This window comes from Rhyacophila brunnea, unplaced genomic scaffold, assembly GCF_057557595.1.
Source record: "Rhyacophila brunnea isolate RB1 unplaced genomic scaffold, BYU_Rbru_1.0 scaffold_4, whole genome shotgun sequence".
NCBI classification, from domain to species: domain Eukaryota; kingdom Metazoa; phylum Arthropoda; class Insecta; order Trichoptera; family Rhyacophilidae; genus Rhyacophila; species Rhyacophila brunnea.
Window position 1 is genome coordinate 49,102,364 of NW_028233068.1, and position 18,318 is coordinate 49,120,681.

The window sequence follows — 18,318 nt, forward strand, 5'->3', positions numbered from 1 at the left end:
ATTACATTTTTGACACTTCGTATTGGACGCATCTATCAATTTACGTAATTTGAAGCTTTTTATATTCAAAAGATGTCTAAAACAATACGAATTGATATTCGAATTATTATCAGTAAACTTTTGATTTATTGCGAAGAAGAAAAAGAGTCGTATTTAAAAGGCGAGCTTATACAATACTTTCAACAAGCCCATTTTACGGGTTCCTGTCATGTCAGGTATGTCAAAATTCAGTGTTGTAATACTAGAAATATTTCCCCAAATACTGGAAATTATGTTTGTATATTATAAAGTTATGTGTATCGTAATCTATTTTATTAATATTTTAGACGTATAATAATTAAGTATAAATGATCATTAGTTAGTTAATGAATCGTCCTATTTTTTCCTAATTATTTTCCTAATTTTTAAACCGATAAGTAGGTACATATTGTTTTAAAATTTATGTAAGGTGGATATAATTTAATTTATAGAAAATTATTTTCACAGTATGTGTTTCTACAACAATTTTACTAAAAATATGATATAAAGACATCATTTGTAAATTATAAAACATGTGATTGGGTCATCAATATAATATTGAATATGTTATATCTTTCACTTCTACTTTTTTACTCATAATTTGTGTTCTAGTTATTTAATTAATAAATACCTGCAGCAATATTATCAGTTAATGTGGGTTCAATGATACATTTCCTTCCAAATTCAATAATTACGCTGTATTAATTAACCTAATATAATAGTAATAATTAAGAGGTGAAATTATTTGAAAAAAAAAATTCTATTGATATTTATTGAACAATAATTAGACTTATAAATTAATGTACTTATAAACTTACTGAGAATAGAATTGATATAAACTTAAAACCTAATTTCGCGGGATATGTTTTCTCAAAAAATGACAACACTGTGAAATATTCTATACGCGATAAGAGCGACTTCCTGTTGTCGCCGAAATAATGTTGTCGTACAGTAAAATGTTATATTCCCCACCCATGAAACAATAATTATACAGTTGCATGTACAAATTCAATATAATAATTATATAAATATCCAATACACGTTCTTAATGTGGAAGGTCTTCCTTAGACGGAAACCAATCAGAAAAGGAGCCATTTCTCTTATTGTACTTATCGATACGTAACTAACATAAATTATGTGAATTTTTATACTCACACTACATGCAGAAAATAAAATTATAAGTATCTACATATAAATAATTACAAGATAAAAAGAACTTTTAATATACAACGTTTTTAAATTTCCTGTTTTAAATTATTATGCTCAATATGCTCAAACTTTTACTTGATATGAAGTAAATAAAAAACAAACAAAAAAACAAATATAGAATACTGAAATGTTATTTTGATTTCCATAGTAACGCACGTATATATTAATAATTTAGTTGCTAGAACCACCCACTTAGTAACCAATCATAGTGGATTGGATTACGGATTTCTTGCGAAATAACTTTTCATACAATACAGATTTAACTGAAAATGAATTCAATTCTACTTAAATATGGCTAAAAGTATTAAAAGAATGCATTGGCATCGTATTCTGATATATTCTAAAAGTTTCAAATGTCTAGCTAGTCGGGAAGTTGGTAGAAAAGTTAAAAATCGATTGCAAGATTTGTACTGGATAAACAACCACTGGAAGAATACGAGCTAATAAAAACGTTGTAAAATAGACGTTCATTAAAAAATTCCACGAAAAAAACTTTTTATATTGATGCATAATTATGTAGGTAATAAAAAATATATGCACAGTGCAAAAATAATATCTTCTTGGTCGTACATTCATGGCTGAGGATCGTGATATTTGAATTTCGCCATCCTTTGAGCGACCAAGACTTTCCATCCTTCTCGATCTTCCGCTTCTCTCAGGGCAGAATGGAATGGAGTCGCTCTTCCTCTGCTTCGCCTTCTCTGGAGGCCACCCAAATCTACCAGTCTCTCCAGGTTGTTCGAACTGCGCCTGATAATATGTCCAAAAAACTGCAGAATTCTTCTCAGATATATTGTCGAGAGCCGTTCTTTTATCTTCAGTCTCTGGATGATTGACTGGTTCGTCCTGTGCTCCGTCCAAGAAATACGGAGCATTCGGCGCCAACACCACATCTCAAAGGCATCAATTGCCTTCCATTCCCTTCCCTTCAGGGTCCACGACTCGACTCCGTATAGAAATAACATTGGTCACAATTAGGCAAAAATAACCACGCCAGTTTGCGTTTGTTGCTATGGTGTTTTATGATAAATGTTTCGTAATGTTTACTACAATCTGCCAATAGCCGATAGTTGAGTAAATAAATATAAGATAATATTCCCATCTGTGGCGAAGTGTGGAGGTACCCTGTTAAGATCCGACATAAATAGTGCGTATTAAATTTTCTCAGCCAAACATATTTGTTTTCATTCAACCAAGACTGCGAATTGCAAATAGTGCTGATTAGTTTTTAAAATTCAATTAAACCCTGCGTAAACCAAGTCATAATAGATAATAGTAAAAAAATATTCGACTATCTATAAAATATCTAAAATTATGCCATTAAATTGTACATAATTATAGATAGTTTATAGATAGTAAAATAAATTTTATCTATTATGTTTTGGTTTAGGCAGGGTTTAATTAATTTAACCAACACCATTTGTAATATGGAGTCGAGACGCCCACGGTGGCCGCGCGGCATAAGCGTTGGACTATCACGCCGTGGGTCCCAGTTTCGAATCCTGGGTCTGGCAAGTACACATATTGTTGTTTTTCAATTTGTGTGAGTCAGGGTATGGAACTAATAGGTTGAGCAAGTGGCTGACATCTATTTCTCGTAAAAAACAAAAAATCTGTTAATACAAAACCTCTACTCTGTGGAGGCCCATATGATTCTATTAGGATCGGACATGGTCGAAAAAAAAATGTAATATTATATTCTTAACAACGAAAACAAATAAATATTACTGAAAAAGTGTGCACAATTTTTGTCGGATCGCCCATTGCATACTTAAACTATTATGCAGGGTTTAATTGATTTTTAAAAAACTAACTGACACCATCTGCAATTTGAATTCTTAGTTCAGTGAAAACAAATGAGAATCACTGACAAAGTTTAGTGTGCACTATTTACTCGTACGTCGCATCTCAACACCCTTCGCCACAAGATGACCATGTTACAATGGAGAATTAAAATAATTTATTTGACGTAATCAATAGAGAATGCGATATTATAAAAACTAATTTGATTTTTTCATTAATCACAAATAATTTAAGAAAAAACTATGTTTGAAACTGAAAATTTACATTTGGATGTTACTTAGATATAATTTGTTAGTAGGTCACAATTTGTGATTAAAAGTATTCTTTGAATATCATTGCAAGAATCGAACCTACTTGTGGATGGTTTTATTCTCAGACACAAGTTGTTCTTTTGTTTTACAAACAAACAATAATGAACTGGGAAGAAACTGAAACGTTTCAGTGCTCTTAAGAATACGAAAAAGCATTATTATTTCTGAGAAATTACTGTCTTTAATTATACTTCACGTATTGACGAACACAACATTTATTTTGTTTATTTTATAAAATGAAGGTAAAGTATCTATTTTAAAACAGTAATTATAGATGGTCACTTTTCCTTGCCGGAAATTGAAACAATTAGTTAATAACAATTATACTGAGAAATTGTTAGATAAGAATTGAGTCGCCCAGAGTCATAACTCACATTTTGAAATTTTGTCAGTTTTTAATTAAATATAGGCATAGAAATAAAAATAGTTGACTATCAAAGGTCACTTTAAACCATTTGAAAATCATTGACAAAGTTGACTTTTGGTGTCATAGCTCTGTAAGTTTTGTCATTAAGACCTTTTTAATCAATCAGGGATCTCTATTTCTCATATTATGCTGTGTGTTAGCAGCCTTAGAGTATTAATATACTTATATTTAAAAAAAAATGTAAATCGACCACTCACCCATTAATATTCAAGGTAATTCAATAGTTTTCTTATAATTACAAAAACAGTACTCTGGTGGTTTTTTGAAATTATCTCAAAACACGAATTTTGGAATATTATGTGAATAATGACTCTAGGCAACTCATTTAGCCTGATACTATATTATTCACTATTTTTTCTCTTAATGTTTTTTTTATAAATTATGTATTATATTTTTTGTGTATATAAGTACCTAATCTACTTAAGTATATATATATATTTATCCGCTTTCAAATTGTATATTATAATATATTTTAATAAAAATATTTTTTTTCCATTCCAGTTGCGTGCTCGACGGTAACCGTGACGAAATGCCAAGCCGCCCTTAGAACCCTTCAGGCATTTCCATTCTTTAAACCGACCTGCCTCTGTCGCGAGCCAAACGTGGACCCTGAGTGTAACAGCTTCCGCGACTTCCTGTTTGATCATCCCTGCGTCTTTGTGCTGAAGAAAGGTAAGAAAATATGAATTTCTTTTATCATAAACTAGCTGAAATGCCCATCCATGGACGTACAAAAAATAATAAATAATTACTTATTAATTATTTGGTATCTATCTATTAATACTTTTTTATTTATTGTTCGAGAATTATTATATTATTCACACAAAGAACACCAATCATTTTTCGCATGTCTAATTTTTTCGGAATTAATCATTCAATTCGTATTTAATTTTGAATGTGAATGACAACAAAAGGAGTTTTCATTTGTTTTTTTAAATATCTGTTTTCAACATTTGGACTACGTTGTAGACTTATGTACATAAATCATTAAATTTTTACATAGTTTATTATTTTACCGAAACAATTTCTATGTAAGTAGGTAGTTATTGGGTAAATGTGGTCACAGACTTCAACCATATTAAATGTAATAATATTAGTTGATAATTATGTTTAATACAACCTACATTTTATAAATACAACAATACATTAATACCACATGTACTGCAAAATTGTTTACTTGCCTAATAGCGCCTGTACACGTGCATGGATTTACTGGTGGCAATAGTACGTATTTTAGACTATTGTGACAATAACACTGTTTCTACGTAAAAGTGCTTACTGTCTCTCCAATCTCATTCTTTTAGAGTGAGCGAGACGCGATGTTGTCATTTTTTGACAGCAGAAAATTCATTATTTGCTGGCAGGTTCGCCACTATCGATCTACTGTGCAGGCGCAGATCGAAAAAATCTTATTGTCATATGAAAATTCAGAAGCTTCCAAACTTGTTTGATTCATGCATGCAATCTTGCCAACTACAGGATAATACATGTTTACCCATACATTTTCTTACTGTCAACAGTAAATCCATGCACGTATAAACAGTGTATAATCTTATCACCATTTTTGACTACAGCCAATTAATTAATAATTTAAATTGGTCATCTAAACGTCTAAACCCTTCGAACAAATCGTTTTCTTTGCTTTGCTTTACAAAATGTCATCCATTATTTTAAGACCATAATATATAATTTAATTGATAAGTATTTTTCTCTCTACGTAATACGAATGTTGTATTCATAATTTGTTTTTGGTAGTCTTCCATCTACTTCAAATTAATACTTTTAAAATTAGAACTGTGCAGAAGGCTAGCACAAATTTCTGGCTTAATTTTTAGAAAATATAAAATTATATTATATACTTACTAAGTATTCCATAAACTAACTGTATACTGGGAGTAAAAATGATAAATATAATATGTATAATATACTTATAATTCATTAAGTTATTTTTCTCTGCGGTCTAATCACTCGGCATTAAGGGCGGACGTGCTCAGCTGTTAAATGATGTTAACGCGCGTGTTTGAACATGTACCTAACCGTTTTTTTAAACGGTACATGTTCAAACACGCGCGTTAACATGATCTTACTCCCTACTTCAATTTTAGTTTGTCAATTTATGGCTACAGCCGCATGTTGTAGCTTAACCACTAGGGAATGCCAAAAGAAATGGCGGATTTCAAAAAAAACACTACCTTATTCTTAGGTCAATAATTATTATTCGTAAGATGTTTATCACACTTGAATGGTCAAAGACATAGCTTATAATTAATATCTTTAGAATTATCTTCAAATGTGTTAATCTTGCCCATTTTTTGAATAATAAAATGCCTAATTATTGTCAAATTTAGAATCACAGAGATTGTCAATATAATTTTTTATCGTAAATATTTCACTATAATAATGTCAACATAAATTATACTAATGGTTTTATAAATGCGTTTAAAAATTAATAAATGTAAAAAATCTTAACACCACTGCACATGCATGTACTGAAATATGACTATATTCTAAAACATTAGAGCGAGAGGTTTAAAAAAAAACTATTTTATGTAATAAAAATACTTTATGCAGTCATCAAATGTTTAAAATAAATATAAAGGATAATAAGGCTTTAAAATTATATAAATAGATTATCTACAACGTTTGAGAAATGTCCAGGATCATGCTTTGAAAATGCAATAAATGCTCCATTTTGACCTACGCTGAGCATGTTCCCCCTTAAATAATACTTAATTGCATTTAGAGTGAATCATTACGTAACACATTTAACGTGATGAGTATGATTTAGTATATAATATTCCACACAATACGCTGGTAAAGATATTAAAATATCCCAGCGCTAATATACATTATCTGTTCTTAAAAGTAGGTAATACATTCAAAAGTAAATAGCAATTTGTTAAAGTTACTGTAGGAATAAATTATACGGAGTATTCCGAACCCAAACCAAGATCAAAAGGCAAAAAATAAAAAATGGCCCGCGCCACTTTACTTTTTACTCTGAGTAAAAGAGGAACTTATAAAATGTAGCCAATTTATAAATATGTCGATTTATTCGGGAACTGTTATTTTAATATATATCCCTTTTAGGAAAAAATGAAAATCACTCGCCAGTATAAACAAGAATGAGGTTTTTTATAAGGGCCATTTATTAAAATGGCGATAACTTACATTTATTTGAATTAATATATATATATATTTTTATTATTGAAAAGGAAATTCATATGTCTTCGATATACTTATTTGTTTTTTATTCTAAATGTAATAATATTCGATACCTCCTACGTAAAAGGTCGGGACTGCGTTTTTGGCTATTTTTACTTAATTGTCATTTATTAAATAATTTTAACAATAATAAAAAAATAAAACGTTTTACTAATTCTATACTAAATCTTATATTTTCAAAATCAAATTGAATATCAATAATTTAATTATTTCATGTGTATTGTTAAAAATATGTTTACTTCTAAAGATATTTAATCTTCTTTCAATTAAAGCGTCCTATGATTTTCCTCTAAAAATCCCTGAAGGCAACTTAAGTTTGGTGGAAATGCCACTTATTTATGAAAAAAGGGAACCTCGGACCATTGTATGAAAATTAGTGGTCCAAGTGGCCCTTTTTTGCTATAACTTATAATATATTTATACTCTTAAATTATATACAATACAGTTTTCTTCAACATCCTTGTATAGTATGTATTAGTTATAATAAGTCTACGTGTAACCTACGATAATATAAAAATACTGATATTACCGATAGTTGGTACATTATATACAGTAAGCATGTCCAACATTCCTAAATAAAAATTGTAAACGTGCATGGATTTACTTGCAATAATATTGTGTATTTTAAACTATCGCGATAATAATTGTTTATACGTAAAAGTGCTGACTGTAAGTGAGACGGGATGTTGTCATTGTATGGTACTATTTGACAGGTCGTGAAAATCGGTTTTAAGTCAAAATTAGTCTCTGCGTGGTGTAGTTCGTTTTTTTTACCGACAGGTTCGTCACTATCGTTCTACTGCGCAGGCGCAGATATCGCACAGTCTAATTGTTATGAAAAAAATGAGAAATTTCTGAACTTTTTTATCCATGCATGCAATCTTGCAATTTTTCCGATAATACGTCTTTATGGCTATGATAATATGTACTGTCAGCAGTAAATCCATGTACGTGTAAACGGGGTTTAAACTAACACATTCTTCCATTGTAATTATTCAACATAGAGGTAACTAAATAAAGAACAACACTTATTTTTAACTATCACAAAAAACTACCCATTCGTCGTGAAAGTTATGAGTTTTTATCTTCTTTTGGTCACTAATTGTACTTATCATCAAATTATTTTCATAGTATGCGTGGCAATAATAGGAAAATGCGAATACGTTTAATGCGCAAAGATTCAAGTTCTTTTCTTTTTTGTACTCCTGCGGCCATGGCCTGTGATGCAATACGCAAATGAGGAGGTTACGAGAGTTTCTTCATCGATCATTTGAAAACGACTTTCATGTAAGCTAATAAAGGAAATAATAAATTGGTTAATGCTTCCGTTTACGAATCTTTAATGACATCATATTATTAGGTAGCAGCTCTGATTCGATCAGTCCGTCTCAGGCCTCAGGGCGCAGCACACGCGCATTACATAGTCACGGTGGTTAAAGTAACTAACTCAAAGAAAAGTCAAATGTGTTGACACTTATTTAACTGATCACCCACCTATATCCAAACTCTTAATTTTATTACTAATTATACCCGCACTATTTTAGTAAAAATATTCTTTAGGATTTATAATTTTACCACACTATTATTATTATGAGCTGGCTAGCTTGACATAAAAGGTTCAGTGTATGTAAGGAGGCTCAATAGAAATACCAACTTTTTTAAAAGTTTATATTTATATTTTGAGACTGTTGGTGTCACCACTGTGGTGTTTGATGTGTGGGTTATGGTGTTGAGGATGATGATGAAGAAGTCGAAGATGTATACAGGAGCGAGTTTTATTTGCAGCGTAACGATCAGTACAATAGTATAAATACAATGACAATACATAATATCTACTAAGATAGTTACGAGCCAGGTACTTAGATTCGAGTGACATTTTGATCAATCATTATTCGTTATTTATACAGTCAAAAGTAATACATAAACATTATATTCCCGCACATTATTATATTGAACGAGTCAGCGGTTTAAATACGGGTAGCTTGTGAATTTTATTTATTATTACAGTCATAATATAATATGATACTATGGGAAAGGATTATTCGACTAATTTTCCATTGCGATACCGTATTTTATATCGCCAATTAATCTGCTGATCCAGCTAAACAGTAAACTTGTTCACCGTTATATGAGTCGCTTAGAAATTATTATTGCGGTCGAATAATTTAATACATTAAAAATAGATATTTGATCGCTAATATACTGACAGCTACAAGACCATCAACAAAAATGTGGATGGTTTCTCAATTAAGCTAACATCGATAATAATAATCGATTTTTAAATCATATTAAATTAAGAAAAGCGCTAACTGACAAGTGTGTACCAATTAATGACACCTGTACTCTAATAAGAAAATAATTTTATATAATAACATACTTAGATAAAATTTAAACAATTATTGCAGAGCAATGCTGTAGAGTTTAAATCTTGAATAGTCTTTAAAAAAGTTCTTTTTATACATAAGTAACTATCTTATGGACACACATAATAAAATTGCACTTGTGCTGATTTCAATTCATAAATTTACTATCCAAAATAGAGCATACATTACCAGTAAAGTTTTCTATAATCTGGTTTACCGGTAAATATATCTAAATAAATCATTCATCTATTTTTGGTGTTACACTATTATCTAAACTACTAGTCTAGCTAAGATTTTATAAAGTCTAATTATATTTGTCGAACTGCAATTGAATTGAATAACTTGAAGTTAATAAAACCCTTAATTAAATTTGGTGTGATAGTGATTAAGATGCTAACGAAAATATCCAGATTCACTATTATACTAAAATAATTACCGGCAAAGTATCGTTAACTGGTATTTATTTCAGATTTTTTAAATTAGTGGTAATGCCTACTTTCAGTATTTTGTTATGCCATTATCCTAAGTTGACATGATACAAATAACCAAGTGTGTACCAAGTTTAATAGGATACATATTATATTCATTCACAAACATTGGAAAAGATCTCTGATATTAATTAACTCAATATTAATGCATTCCAGTATTTTAATATAAGATTATAAAATAATCTATGGAATGTGTTTATAACATCTTTTAGAGTGACGATTTTTGTAGTCGATACACGATATTCAAATTTGAATCTCGCTGTGAGGGTGGTTGATATTTTGATCAAAATTATTTCTATCTGAGTTTAGCGTATAGATTTTAATTTTCTTTATAAATGCTTTTGTTAATAGGAAGTAAAACAGTCGTCGTAATAAAAATAACATATCTTCTTACATTTCGCATTGTTAAGTTTAAGATTTTTAACTATTAAAAATGTTTCTTTAAAAATTATTTATGCCATATGCCTTCAAGAATTAATATTAATGGAAACGAGGCATTTCGACCAGTCAAAAATTCGTTCTTGTTTCATTGTGAATAAATTTTTAATGGCGCTGTCATACCGGAATAAGTCGGAAGCATTAATTCATTACCGGAAACTCAGAAATGTAGCAGGGCTTCACTGGCTTTTCTATCACATTATTTCAAAAAGCCTTTTCCTCCATCCCCTACTGAGAAAAATACATCTTTTTATATGACGACGAAACAAAAATATCACGTAGCTGTATTACACTTATGAATAGGTACCATTTTTTGTAGTATCTACATTATCGTGTCATCATTAGCATTATCATCATCAGTATTAACGATACAAGACAGGCCGGGACCTAAACTCATTCAATAACTTCCTCTACCTTCCTCTATTCAGAGGCAGTGTCTTCCAGGTGTTTCCATCGGTTCTTGTTGTCTATTCAACCACATATCTTGGATATACATCATTCTTGCTACATGGTCCATCTACTGGAGTCATATAAAAACTTATTATTTTACCATTTCCGCACTTCAATTGAAGTTTTCCAGTCTTCTTGCGACTTCCCAGGCTAAGCTAGTATCCCGTAGTTCCGCCGTACATACTCTGTTCATAGTATTTAGTGACCTTCCAGGATGCCGGAATCTGTTTAGTCTGATTTGAACACAATCGTGATTGCAACCATAGTTAATAATATACTTATTAACCCCGTCTACTTCTAGCTCATTCACGCAGAACATTTAATTACTTTTTAATTAACACATTTAAATACCATGCTAATTATATCTAATGGCCATCTAATGCCGACACAACAGCTGTGCCGCCAGTGCTGTAATGACTAGTTTCCAGGAATAAATTCCACCTGTGTAGTTAATAATTAAGCAGTTCCAATATAGTATTATTGCGTAGTTTTATGCCTACGTGAATACCTATAATTGAATATTGCAAATAACCAATTCGGATATATATCCCCGATTTTAAATGGATTTACTAAGCTAACCTAACTCTCTTACAAAAATAATACAGATAATACCAACAAAATGAGGTAGAAAAAATCTGGTTCAATGATTTTATTTTTGTTAAAAAAATTCTACACTATAGTGAAACCATTCAACGATGAATAATATGCAAAGATACGATTTATTTTAGTGCGCAAAAAAACAGGACTACTGTGATTATTGTTACTATTTTTAGAGTCAACTTCACTTTCTTTCACTCTCCGTTTTTTCACTATATCTTGTGTACTGCCAAAACTAATGTATATAATGTATATTTATAATAATAGATAGAAGCCCGTTAAAAAAATTAAAAGTAGGTATCTAGCAAGCATTTTTTGATAATCTTTAAAACAAATTTAAGTTCTCTATACTATATTATATTAATTTTACTCTAAAGCAATATTTTAAAAACGTTCTTATAAACCGCCAAAACTAAATAATTTAAAAAGCCAATAAAATTAAATAGTACAACGTATTTAGTTTCTGTATAAGTTTTGTTTAGTTTCATATTATGTATTGTCATAAATAATATATAATAAAAATATTTATATATACTACAATATGACGTACCTTCGTACATGTTTTTGGGGATGATAAGGTGGGGGAGATAGAGTCACTGTGACTTGGATGTTGTGAGGAGAGAGTTTATTTATCGTTACAAGAATAAATAAATACAATGATAAAGATGACAGCGTGAGGTTATAATCGCGGGTATGGATGCACTAAAATGAGGTGCGCCGAGTGATAGACTCGATGAGTGAGTGAGGATTTAAAGATTGTCGTTCATATTTATACAAATACAGTCTATATATTTCAAGAGACATTGTCGCATTTCACAAATCTTAGTAAACCTTACTGATCTAGTTAATATAATTGAGTAAATGCTGAGTATCGTTTTCGCTCCATTATTTTGTTTTGACAAAAAAACATACATATTCAAGTGTGTCACCCATGTAATGCTGGGTGGTATGATTGCTACGTGTATAAAAATATAATGATACAGTACTGCATACATATTTAACATATTTAAACCTCTACTATACAAATAGGTGTACCTTGTGCTCTACAACTCTTTATATAATATTTTGTTCATTACAAATCATCGTTGTACGGTTTTTTTATGAACTTCACTTAAAAATAATGCTTTCAATCTCTTTATATTTTCACCTAAATCTGCTGTACATACACATAACAGGGGTGACCAATATGTGAGTTGAAATATTAAACATACAATTTTATCTACACATTTTAGGCTGTATAATTATAATAAAATTGCCAGTTTATAAATTAGTCTAAAATAAAAGAAAATTACCATGTTAACCCATAAGCCCAGCAAATGGGCATCCACTTATATTATTTAAATAGATGTTAGTCAAATAGTTTGGATCAAATACACATTAAATAAAAAAATGCATTGTTATGCCAAAGGTATAAAATTGTTGTTTTTATTTAATAAAATCGTTTTTTCGTCCGCCTCAGTGGGACATTTTGAGTTGAAAATGTCCCACTGAGGCGGACGAAATCGGTCCTAATATATTAATTAAAGTGGAATAAGTACTATAAAAAATGTCATTTTATTAAATAAAAACAACAATATAATGCAGTTCCACCATGAATTGACAGTTAACAAAATAAAGAAAAAAAAAAAGGTATAGAACTCGAGACTCACGGCTTCTGAAACGAGCGCTCTATTAAATAAGTTACTGTGGTTCACATCCTTAGCCATTAATTTAGAATGTTATTTTATACAATAGATTAGGAATATGTACGTTCAAGTAAGATGCAATAGGTACTATTCCCTAATCAGTGATTTTATTATTGTTGATAGTTAATAATTGAATTAATCATTTCTTACTCAATGCAATTCAATTTTAGCTGTAAAGCGTCAATTACATTGAGCTTTTTTATGAGCTGATTATTGGCAAATTTATAATCTGCCTGTAAATTCGCCCAGTGTAATCATCGAATAAGCTAATAAGCAGGTTGTAAACACTCCACCTAAAAAAGTTGAAAGCCGGTCAACTTTTCACACTACACGCCGGCGTGTGGGCTTACTGTGTCTGCGCAGTAGAGCGATGGTGGTGGAAAAACGAACTACTCATTTTGAAATTTACATTTTTGACGTTTAATGGAAACATTCTTATGGAGCGTAGCGACCTCCCGGTAAAAAAACGAACTACGTTCCGTCAAAATCGCTCGCTGGCTTGTGGCTTATCAGCGAATGGAAAGTTTTGTGTGTAATCATGAAGTCGCAGTAGCTGAACCGCCCGCTTTTAAATTCGCCAATAAGCAGCTCGTAAAAAAGCTCAATGTAATTGACGCTTAAATGAAAGTTTTATCTTTATTTTCAAGTATTAAATTACGTATTTATTAGATAAAATCCTTTAATTATATGTCGCGTAACTGAATCAACCAGTCAGTGGTAGACCGCGGCACAGTGAACAACACATTCATACAAGTTGTCATGCGTTACAATGCGCACGTTTATAAATGAACATAATCGAAACAACCAACTCAAATAAACTTGACATAATATCACACGTTGTCATATTAAGGTTTTATGTGGGTTATATGTATGAAAGGATTTAATGTAGGAGTAAGGAATAGGTATGAATAGTAACAATTGATCGGATTGTCACGTAAGGAAAAGAGGAGTGGATATTGGATAGGATGGGGATCGCATGAGACTCGAGGAAATATGAAGCAGGGTCGTAGGTAGATTGACTTTTACCTCTATAGACCTCAGTTACCTGTCCGGTTACTTCGCTCATTCGTGTGATGTTCCTAGATTAATGAAAAGGCATAATTAATATGGAAGTAATAATAAAATCTCGGTTTGAGCGCCACTCTATGATGATGCATAGAGACAATAGTGATAAGGATAATTAAATAAAAAGCAAGTAGAGAAGTTTCAACAAATGTATAAAAAATGAATGATTTTAACTTGCGGGCGACATTGTATAAAGTACTTACGAGCGCCTAACACAATATAATGTTCAGACAAAGTTAGAATTAAAATAAGAAACTAGTTCGAATCAAAGGCTAGTTCGAATCAAAATGCTAGTTCGTATTAAAGGCTAGTTCAGTGGACCGTAACATAAAAGAACAAAAATCAATACCAACTACAAAAAATAATCTCTTCAGTTTCCATCGCGGTCCTCGAACGTGCCGGGTCCATGGGGGTACCTTCGATCTCCTGGCCTGTTGGGGACGTCCTTCAATGGGCCTTCATCAACGTCTCCAAAACGTCAGGACATCAAGGCCATGTGCCCCGGTTCCCGGGACTTGGAACTCTAAAAAACACGTCTGCTTCGCTTGAAGGCTAAAAACTGAGAGACCTGCCGCTTCGCCTTTTTGTTCTCAAGCCGCTTTTTCGTTAGCGCCGGAAATAATTTGGCGAACTGCGTACAAACTATCCGGCGTGATCCTGTCGATGTTTTGTTTAGTTGCCATCATCAAAATTCGTGTGTCATGTTATAAAATAATATGACGTGTTTCACTCGGGCTTCCTAGAAAACAATCTCATAATATTAATTTACCATTGGTTTAAGGTCTTTTAATTATTGCCAATATATTATGGTCACAGAAAAAATATTAATAAGAATAAAATTGATATAATAAACGCAATAATATATTTTTTTAAATAATCAAAATGTTGTTAAGTATTTATTTTGGTACGTCCACGATTTTCGAGTGGCTAAGCTTCAACTCATAGCGTTATAGGTAATTTCGAGTCTAGCAAAATTTTACATGTTGAACTTTAATGTGTTTGGATCCAAATTATGGACCCAATATGTTAAGATATTAACTAACATCTATTTCTCGTTAAACAAAAATCCGTTAGGAAAACTATTGGATTGTAAAGCCAATTTAAAAAAAAAAAAAAAAAACCCGGCAGCCGAAGCGGGTGTATGAGGAGATAATTTAGAGATACAGATTATTTGTTTACATTAGGTATTCGTCTTTACATTTCTAACTCGTTTTATGGCTCCCAATATATCGCCATCTCAGTTCTAACTTGCTGTTAGTGCGATTTATAATATTTTAGTTGATCAAGATGAAGATTGAATAAAAAAATACTATGTTAATACTAACATAGTATTTTTTAAAGTATTCTGAGTACAGAGTAGAATTCTGGATAGGTAGTAAAATCGTAAGTCGATTACTAAAATATGAAAATGCCTGAGACAGGCCAAACTACTGATGATAATCCAAAACGCATTGTTTTTTATAACCAGTAGTTAGGTTAGGTAAATAGGATGGAAATTTCATCATCAAAAATAATATACTTTTACTATTTCAATTTGATCACCCCTGATAAAAATATATAATATATTAACCCTAGTAAGAGAAGTGTTCATTTTATCCCACTCACAGTGGATTCACTTGCCCATTTTTATTATGTATGTTTGATATACTCTACCATCAGCGATGCCTAACGGTAAGGTCAGACTACAGATGAAAGGTACTGATGATAAAACCCTTAGTTTGCTTTACAGAATATGAGTGATATATTTTTTAAAAAGAGCAGCTTTAAAACTTACTTTCATTAAATTAATCAAAAATGGGTCGTATCATCAATAATAACAACTCAGTTATATAAAAAAAATGTGTACATTAAATTGTCTCAAAAATTTATAATAATCACAGTTTCAAATATTCATTATAAACGATTTCATAATAAAGAAAATCACTTACCTATAAATATATATAAAGCCTTAGTTTAGATGATTATTAATGAAATGAGATAAAAATTAATTAGTTTTTATCATTCATTTGTCAAATATTTTTGGTATAAATTTATCCCTATTGAAATGTTAGTTATATTAATTATTTGAAATATTCATTTAATATTTAATCTTTATTAAAATTTAACGCCCACAATCGCCGAGTGGCTTACGCATTGGCTTATAATGTCGTAGGTCCTAGGTTCAAATCCTGGGTGTAAAAAGTATACATATTGTTTTTAATTTGTGTTTGGAGTCGGAGGAGAACAAAAATCTGTTGATGCAAATCTCTACTTCATGGAGGCCGATATTATTTTATTAGGATTGGAGATGGTTTCAATATATATAAATACAAGGAATTCATAATAACATCCTCATAGAAATATGATATCATTAATCTTACTAATTAATCATATATTATATTATAATACAATATTCAGAAGATACCGATGACAAAACTGATTAAAACAACATCAAAATAACTAGTTTTCCAAAATTCATTCTTTCGACCGGCGACAATTATTAGGTATTATATTATTTATAAATTAACTACTGTGGAAAAATTATATTTTACATTTTACCTTGTTTTGACAACTTTGAAGTATTGTAATTTTTATAGATATTTTATTTATTCTTGTGAAAGACACGTTTTTACAAAATTTAATAAAAGATACTGAGTTTTAAATAAATAATGGGTACTGTTCGGTTATCAGGAATACAGCGGAAAATACATTTTGAAAATAGCCGATAAACTGGATTATTTGTTAGGTTAACCTTACCAAACCTAACCTAACCTAACCTAAACGGTACTGTTCGGTTATCAGGAATACAGCGGAAAACACATTTTGAAAATACCCGATATACTGGATTATTTGTTAGTTTGGGTTAGTTTAGGTTAGGTTGGATTAGGTTAGGATAGGTTAGGTTAGATTTGGTAAAGTTAACCTAACAAATAATCCAGTTTATCGGCTATTCTCAAAATGTGTTTTCCGCTGTATTCCTGATAACCGAACAGTACCAAATAATGTATTCTAATGGATTTTAGTTTTGTACTATTCGGAATTTTCAAATGTAATTTCAAATGAAATAATACAAAACTTAAACCATTACAATTTAAATTCAAATTCCATCAAGTACCTTTGGTCGATAGTATTAATATAATAATATAATATGTATTTTAAAACTAGGCATAGGTACAATATTGTAAATAATTCACATAAAAGATACATCCTCAATTTCAAAATCCAATTTCTTATAAATGGTCGTAACTTTTTTTGAGTTTCTATGTAACCATTACAACATGTTTCATAGAATATTTATGCAGTACCTACTAAGTATTTTGATAGTTTAATTCAGATTTTTTTAATAATTAATTCAAAACTCTCTTCTGAAAAACACAACTATATAATATCGTGCGTAACGGTCAGCCATTGGATGGAAGATACTGATAACAGTGTTATCAACGAAAAAGCATCGTAAAGATAAAAGAAGGAAAATATATACATTATGTACCTACATACATACTTGTTTAAAAGTCCTTTTCTCGACAGGTATTTATTTGTAAACACGGCATAACAGATTTCTTCTAAGTGTAGGTATACTATTATCAGCCTGGTTCCAATTTGTTGTGGGTGTGATGTATTAGTTTTGAATTGATCTAAATTCTAAAACTACATACATACCTTAAATTTATATCTGATTTTATACAAATTTAATAAAAGTAATATTTATCTTACAAAAAGTGATAATCGGGTAGGCAAAAGGTCAAAAAAGTCAAACGTTCTTTGTCTTGGTACCTATGTAATTATACTTTTAGGTCAAGTCTGTTTATAGTAAAAATAAAATCTAAGTGTTTCTGTAATTTCAAAATACTTGCTTTTTAATCAGCGTTTTATGTTTTCTCATGCTACCTAAGCACAAAAAAATCATTTTAAACTTTTTTCTGTGTGTCTCATTATAGCTTTTAAAATATTGGACCAATAAAAATGAAACTTTTTCCATGAACTTAAAAACAGCACACATAAGATGGCTGCTGTCTATGTGATGCTACACGTCTCAAATAGTGTAGCATGTCATGTCATCAAAGATTGTCGAATGTTATAAAAGGAGCGATGGACTCTCGAAGCACTGGATAGTCAATCTAATTACGAAATTAAGCTCCAAACAACATTAAACAACAAAATAACACAAGAAAATTATACAAAATACCTAATTCTGGCTATTAAGGAAATTAAAGAAGTAAATGGAAGAACACAACTCACAACTGTAATTGACCAAATTTC

The 18,318-nt window shown here is 30.5% G+C and overlaps 1 protein-coding gene across 1 annotated transcript in view; it reads left to right on the top strand.

Annotated features, from left to right (window-relative positions):
• The window catches only part of LOC147067470 (uncharacterized), a 321,606-nt gene that overhangs the window by 296,645 nt on the left and 6,643 nt on the right, over positions 1 to 18,318 (top strand). The window contains exon 3 of the mRNA XM_085953605.1: positions 4,270 to 4,440. Within this exon, the coding sequence (XP_085809731.1) occupies positions 4,270 to 4,440 (171 nt within the window). The remainder of the gene's footprint in view (positions 1 to 4,269; positions 4,441 to 18,318) is intronic.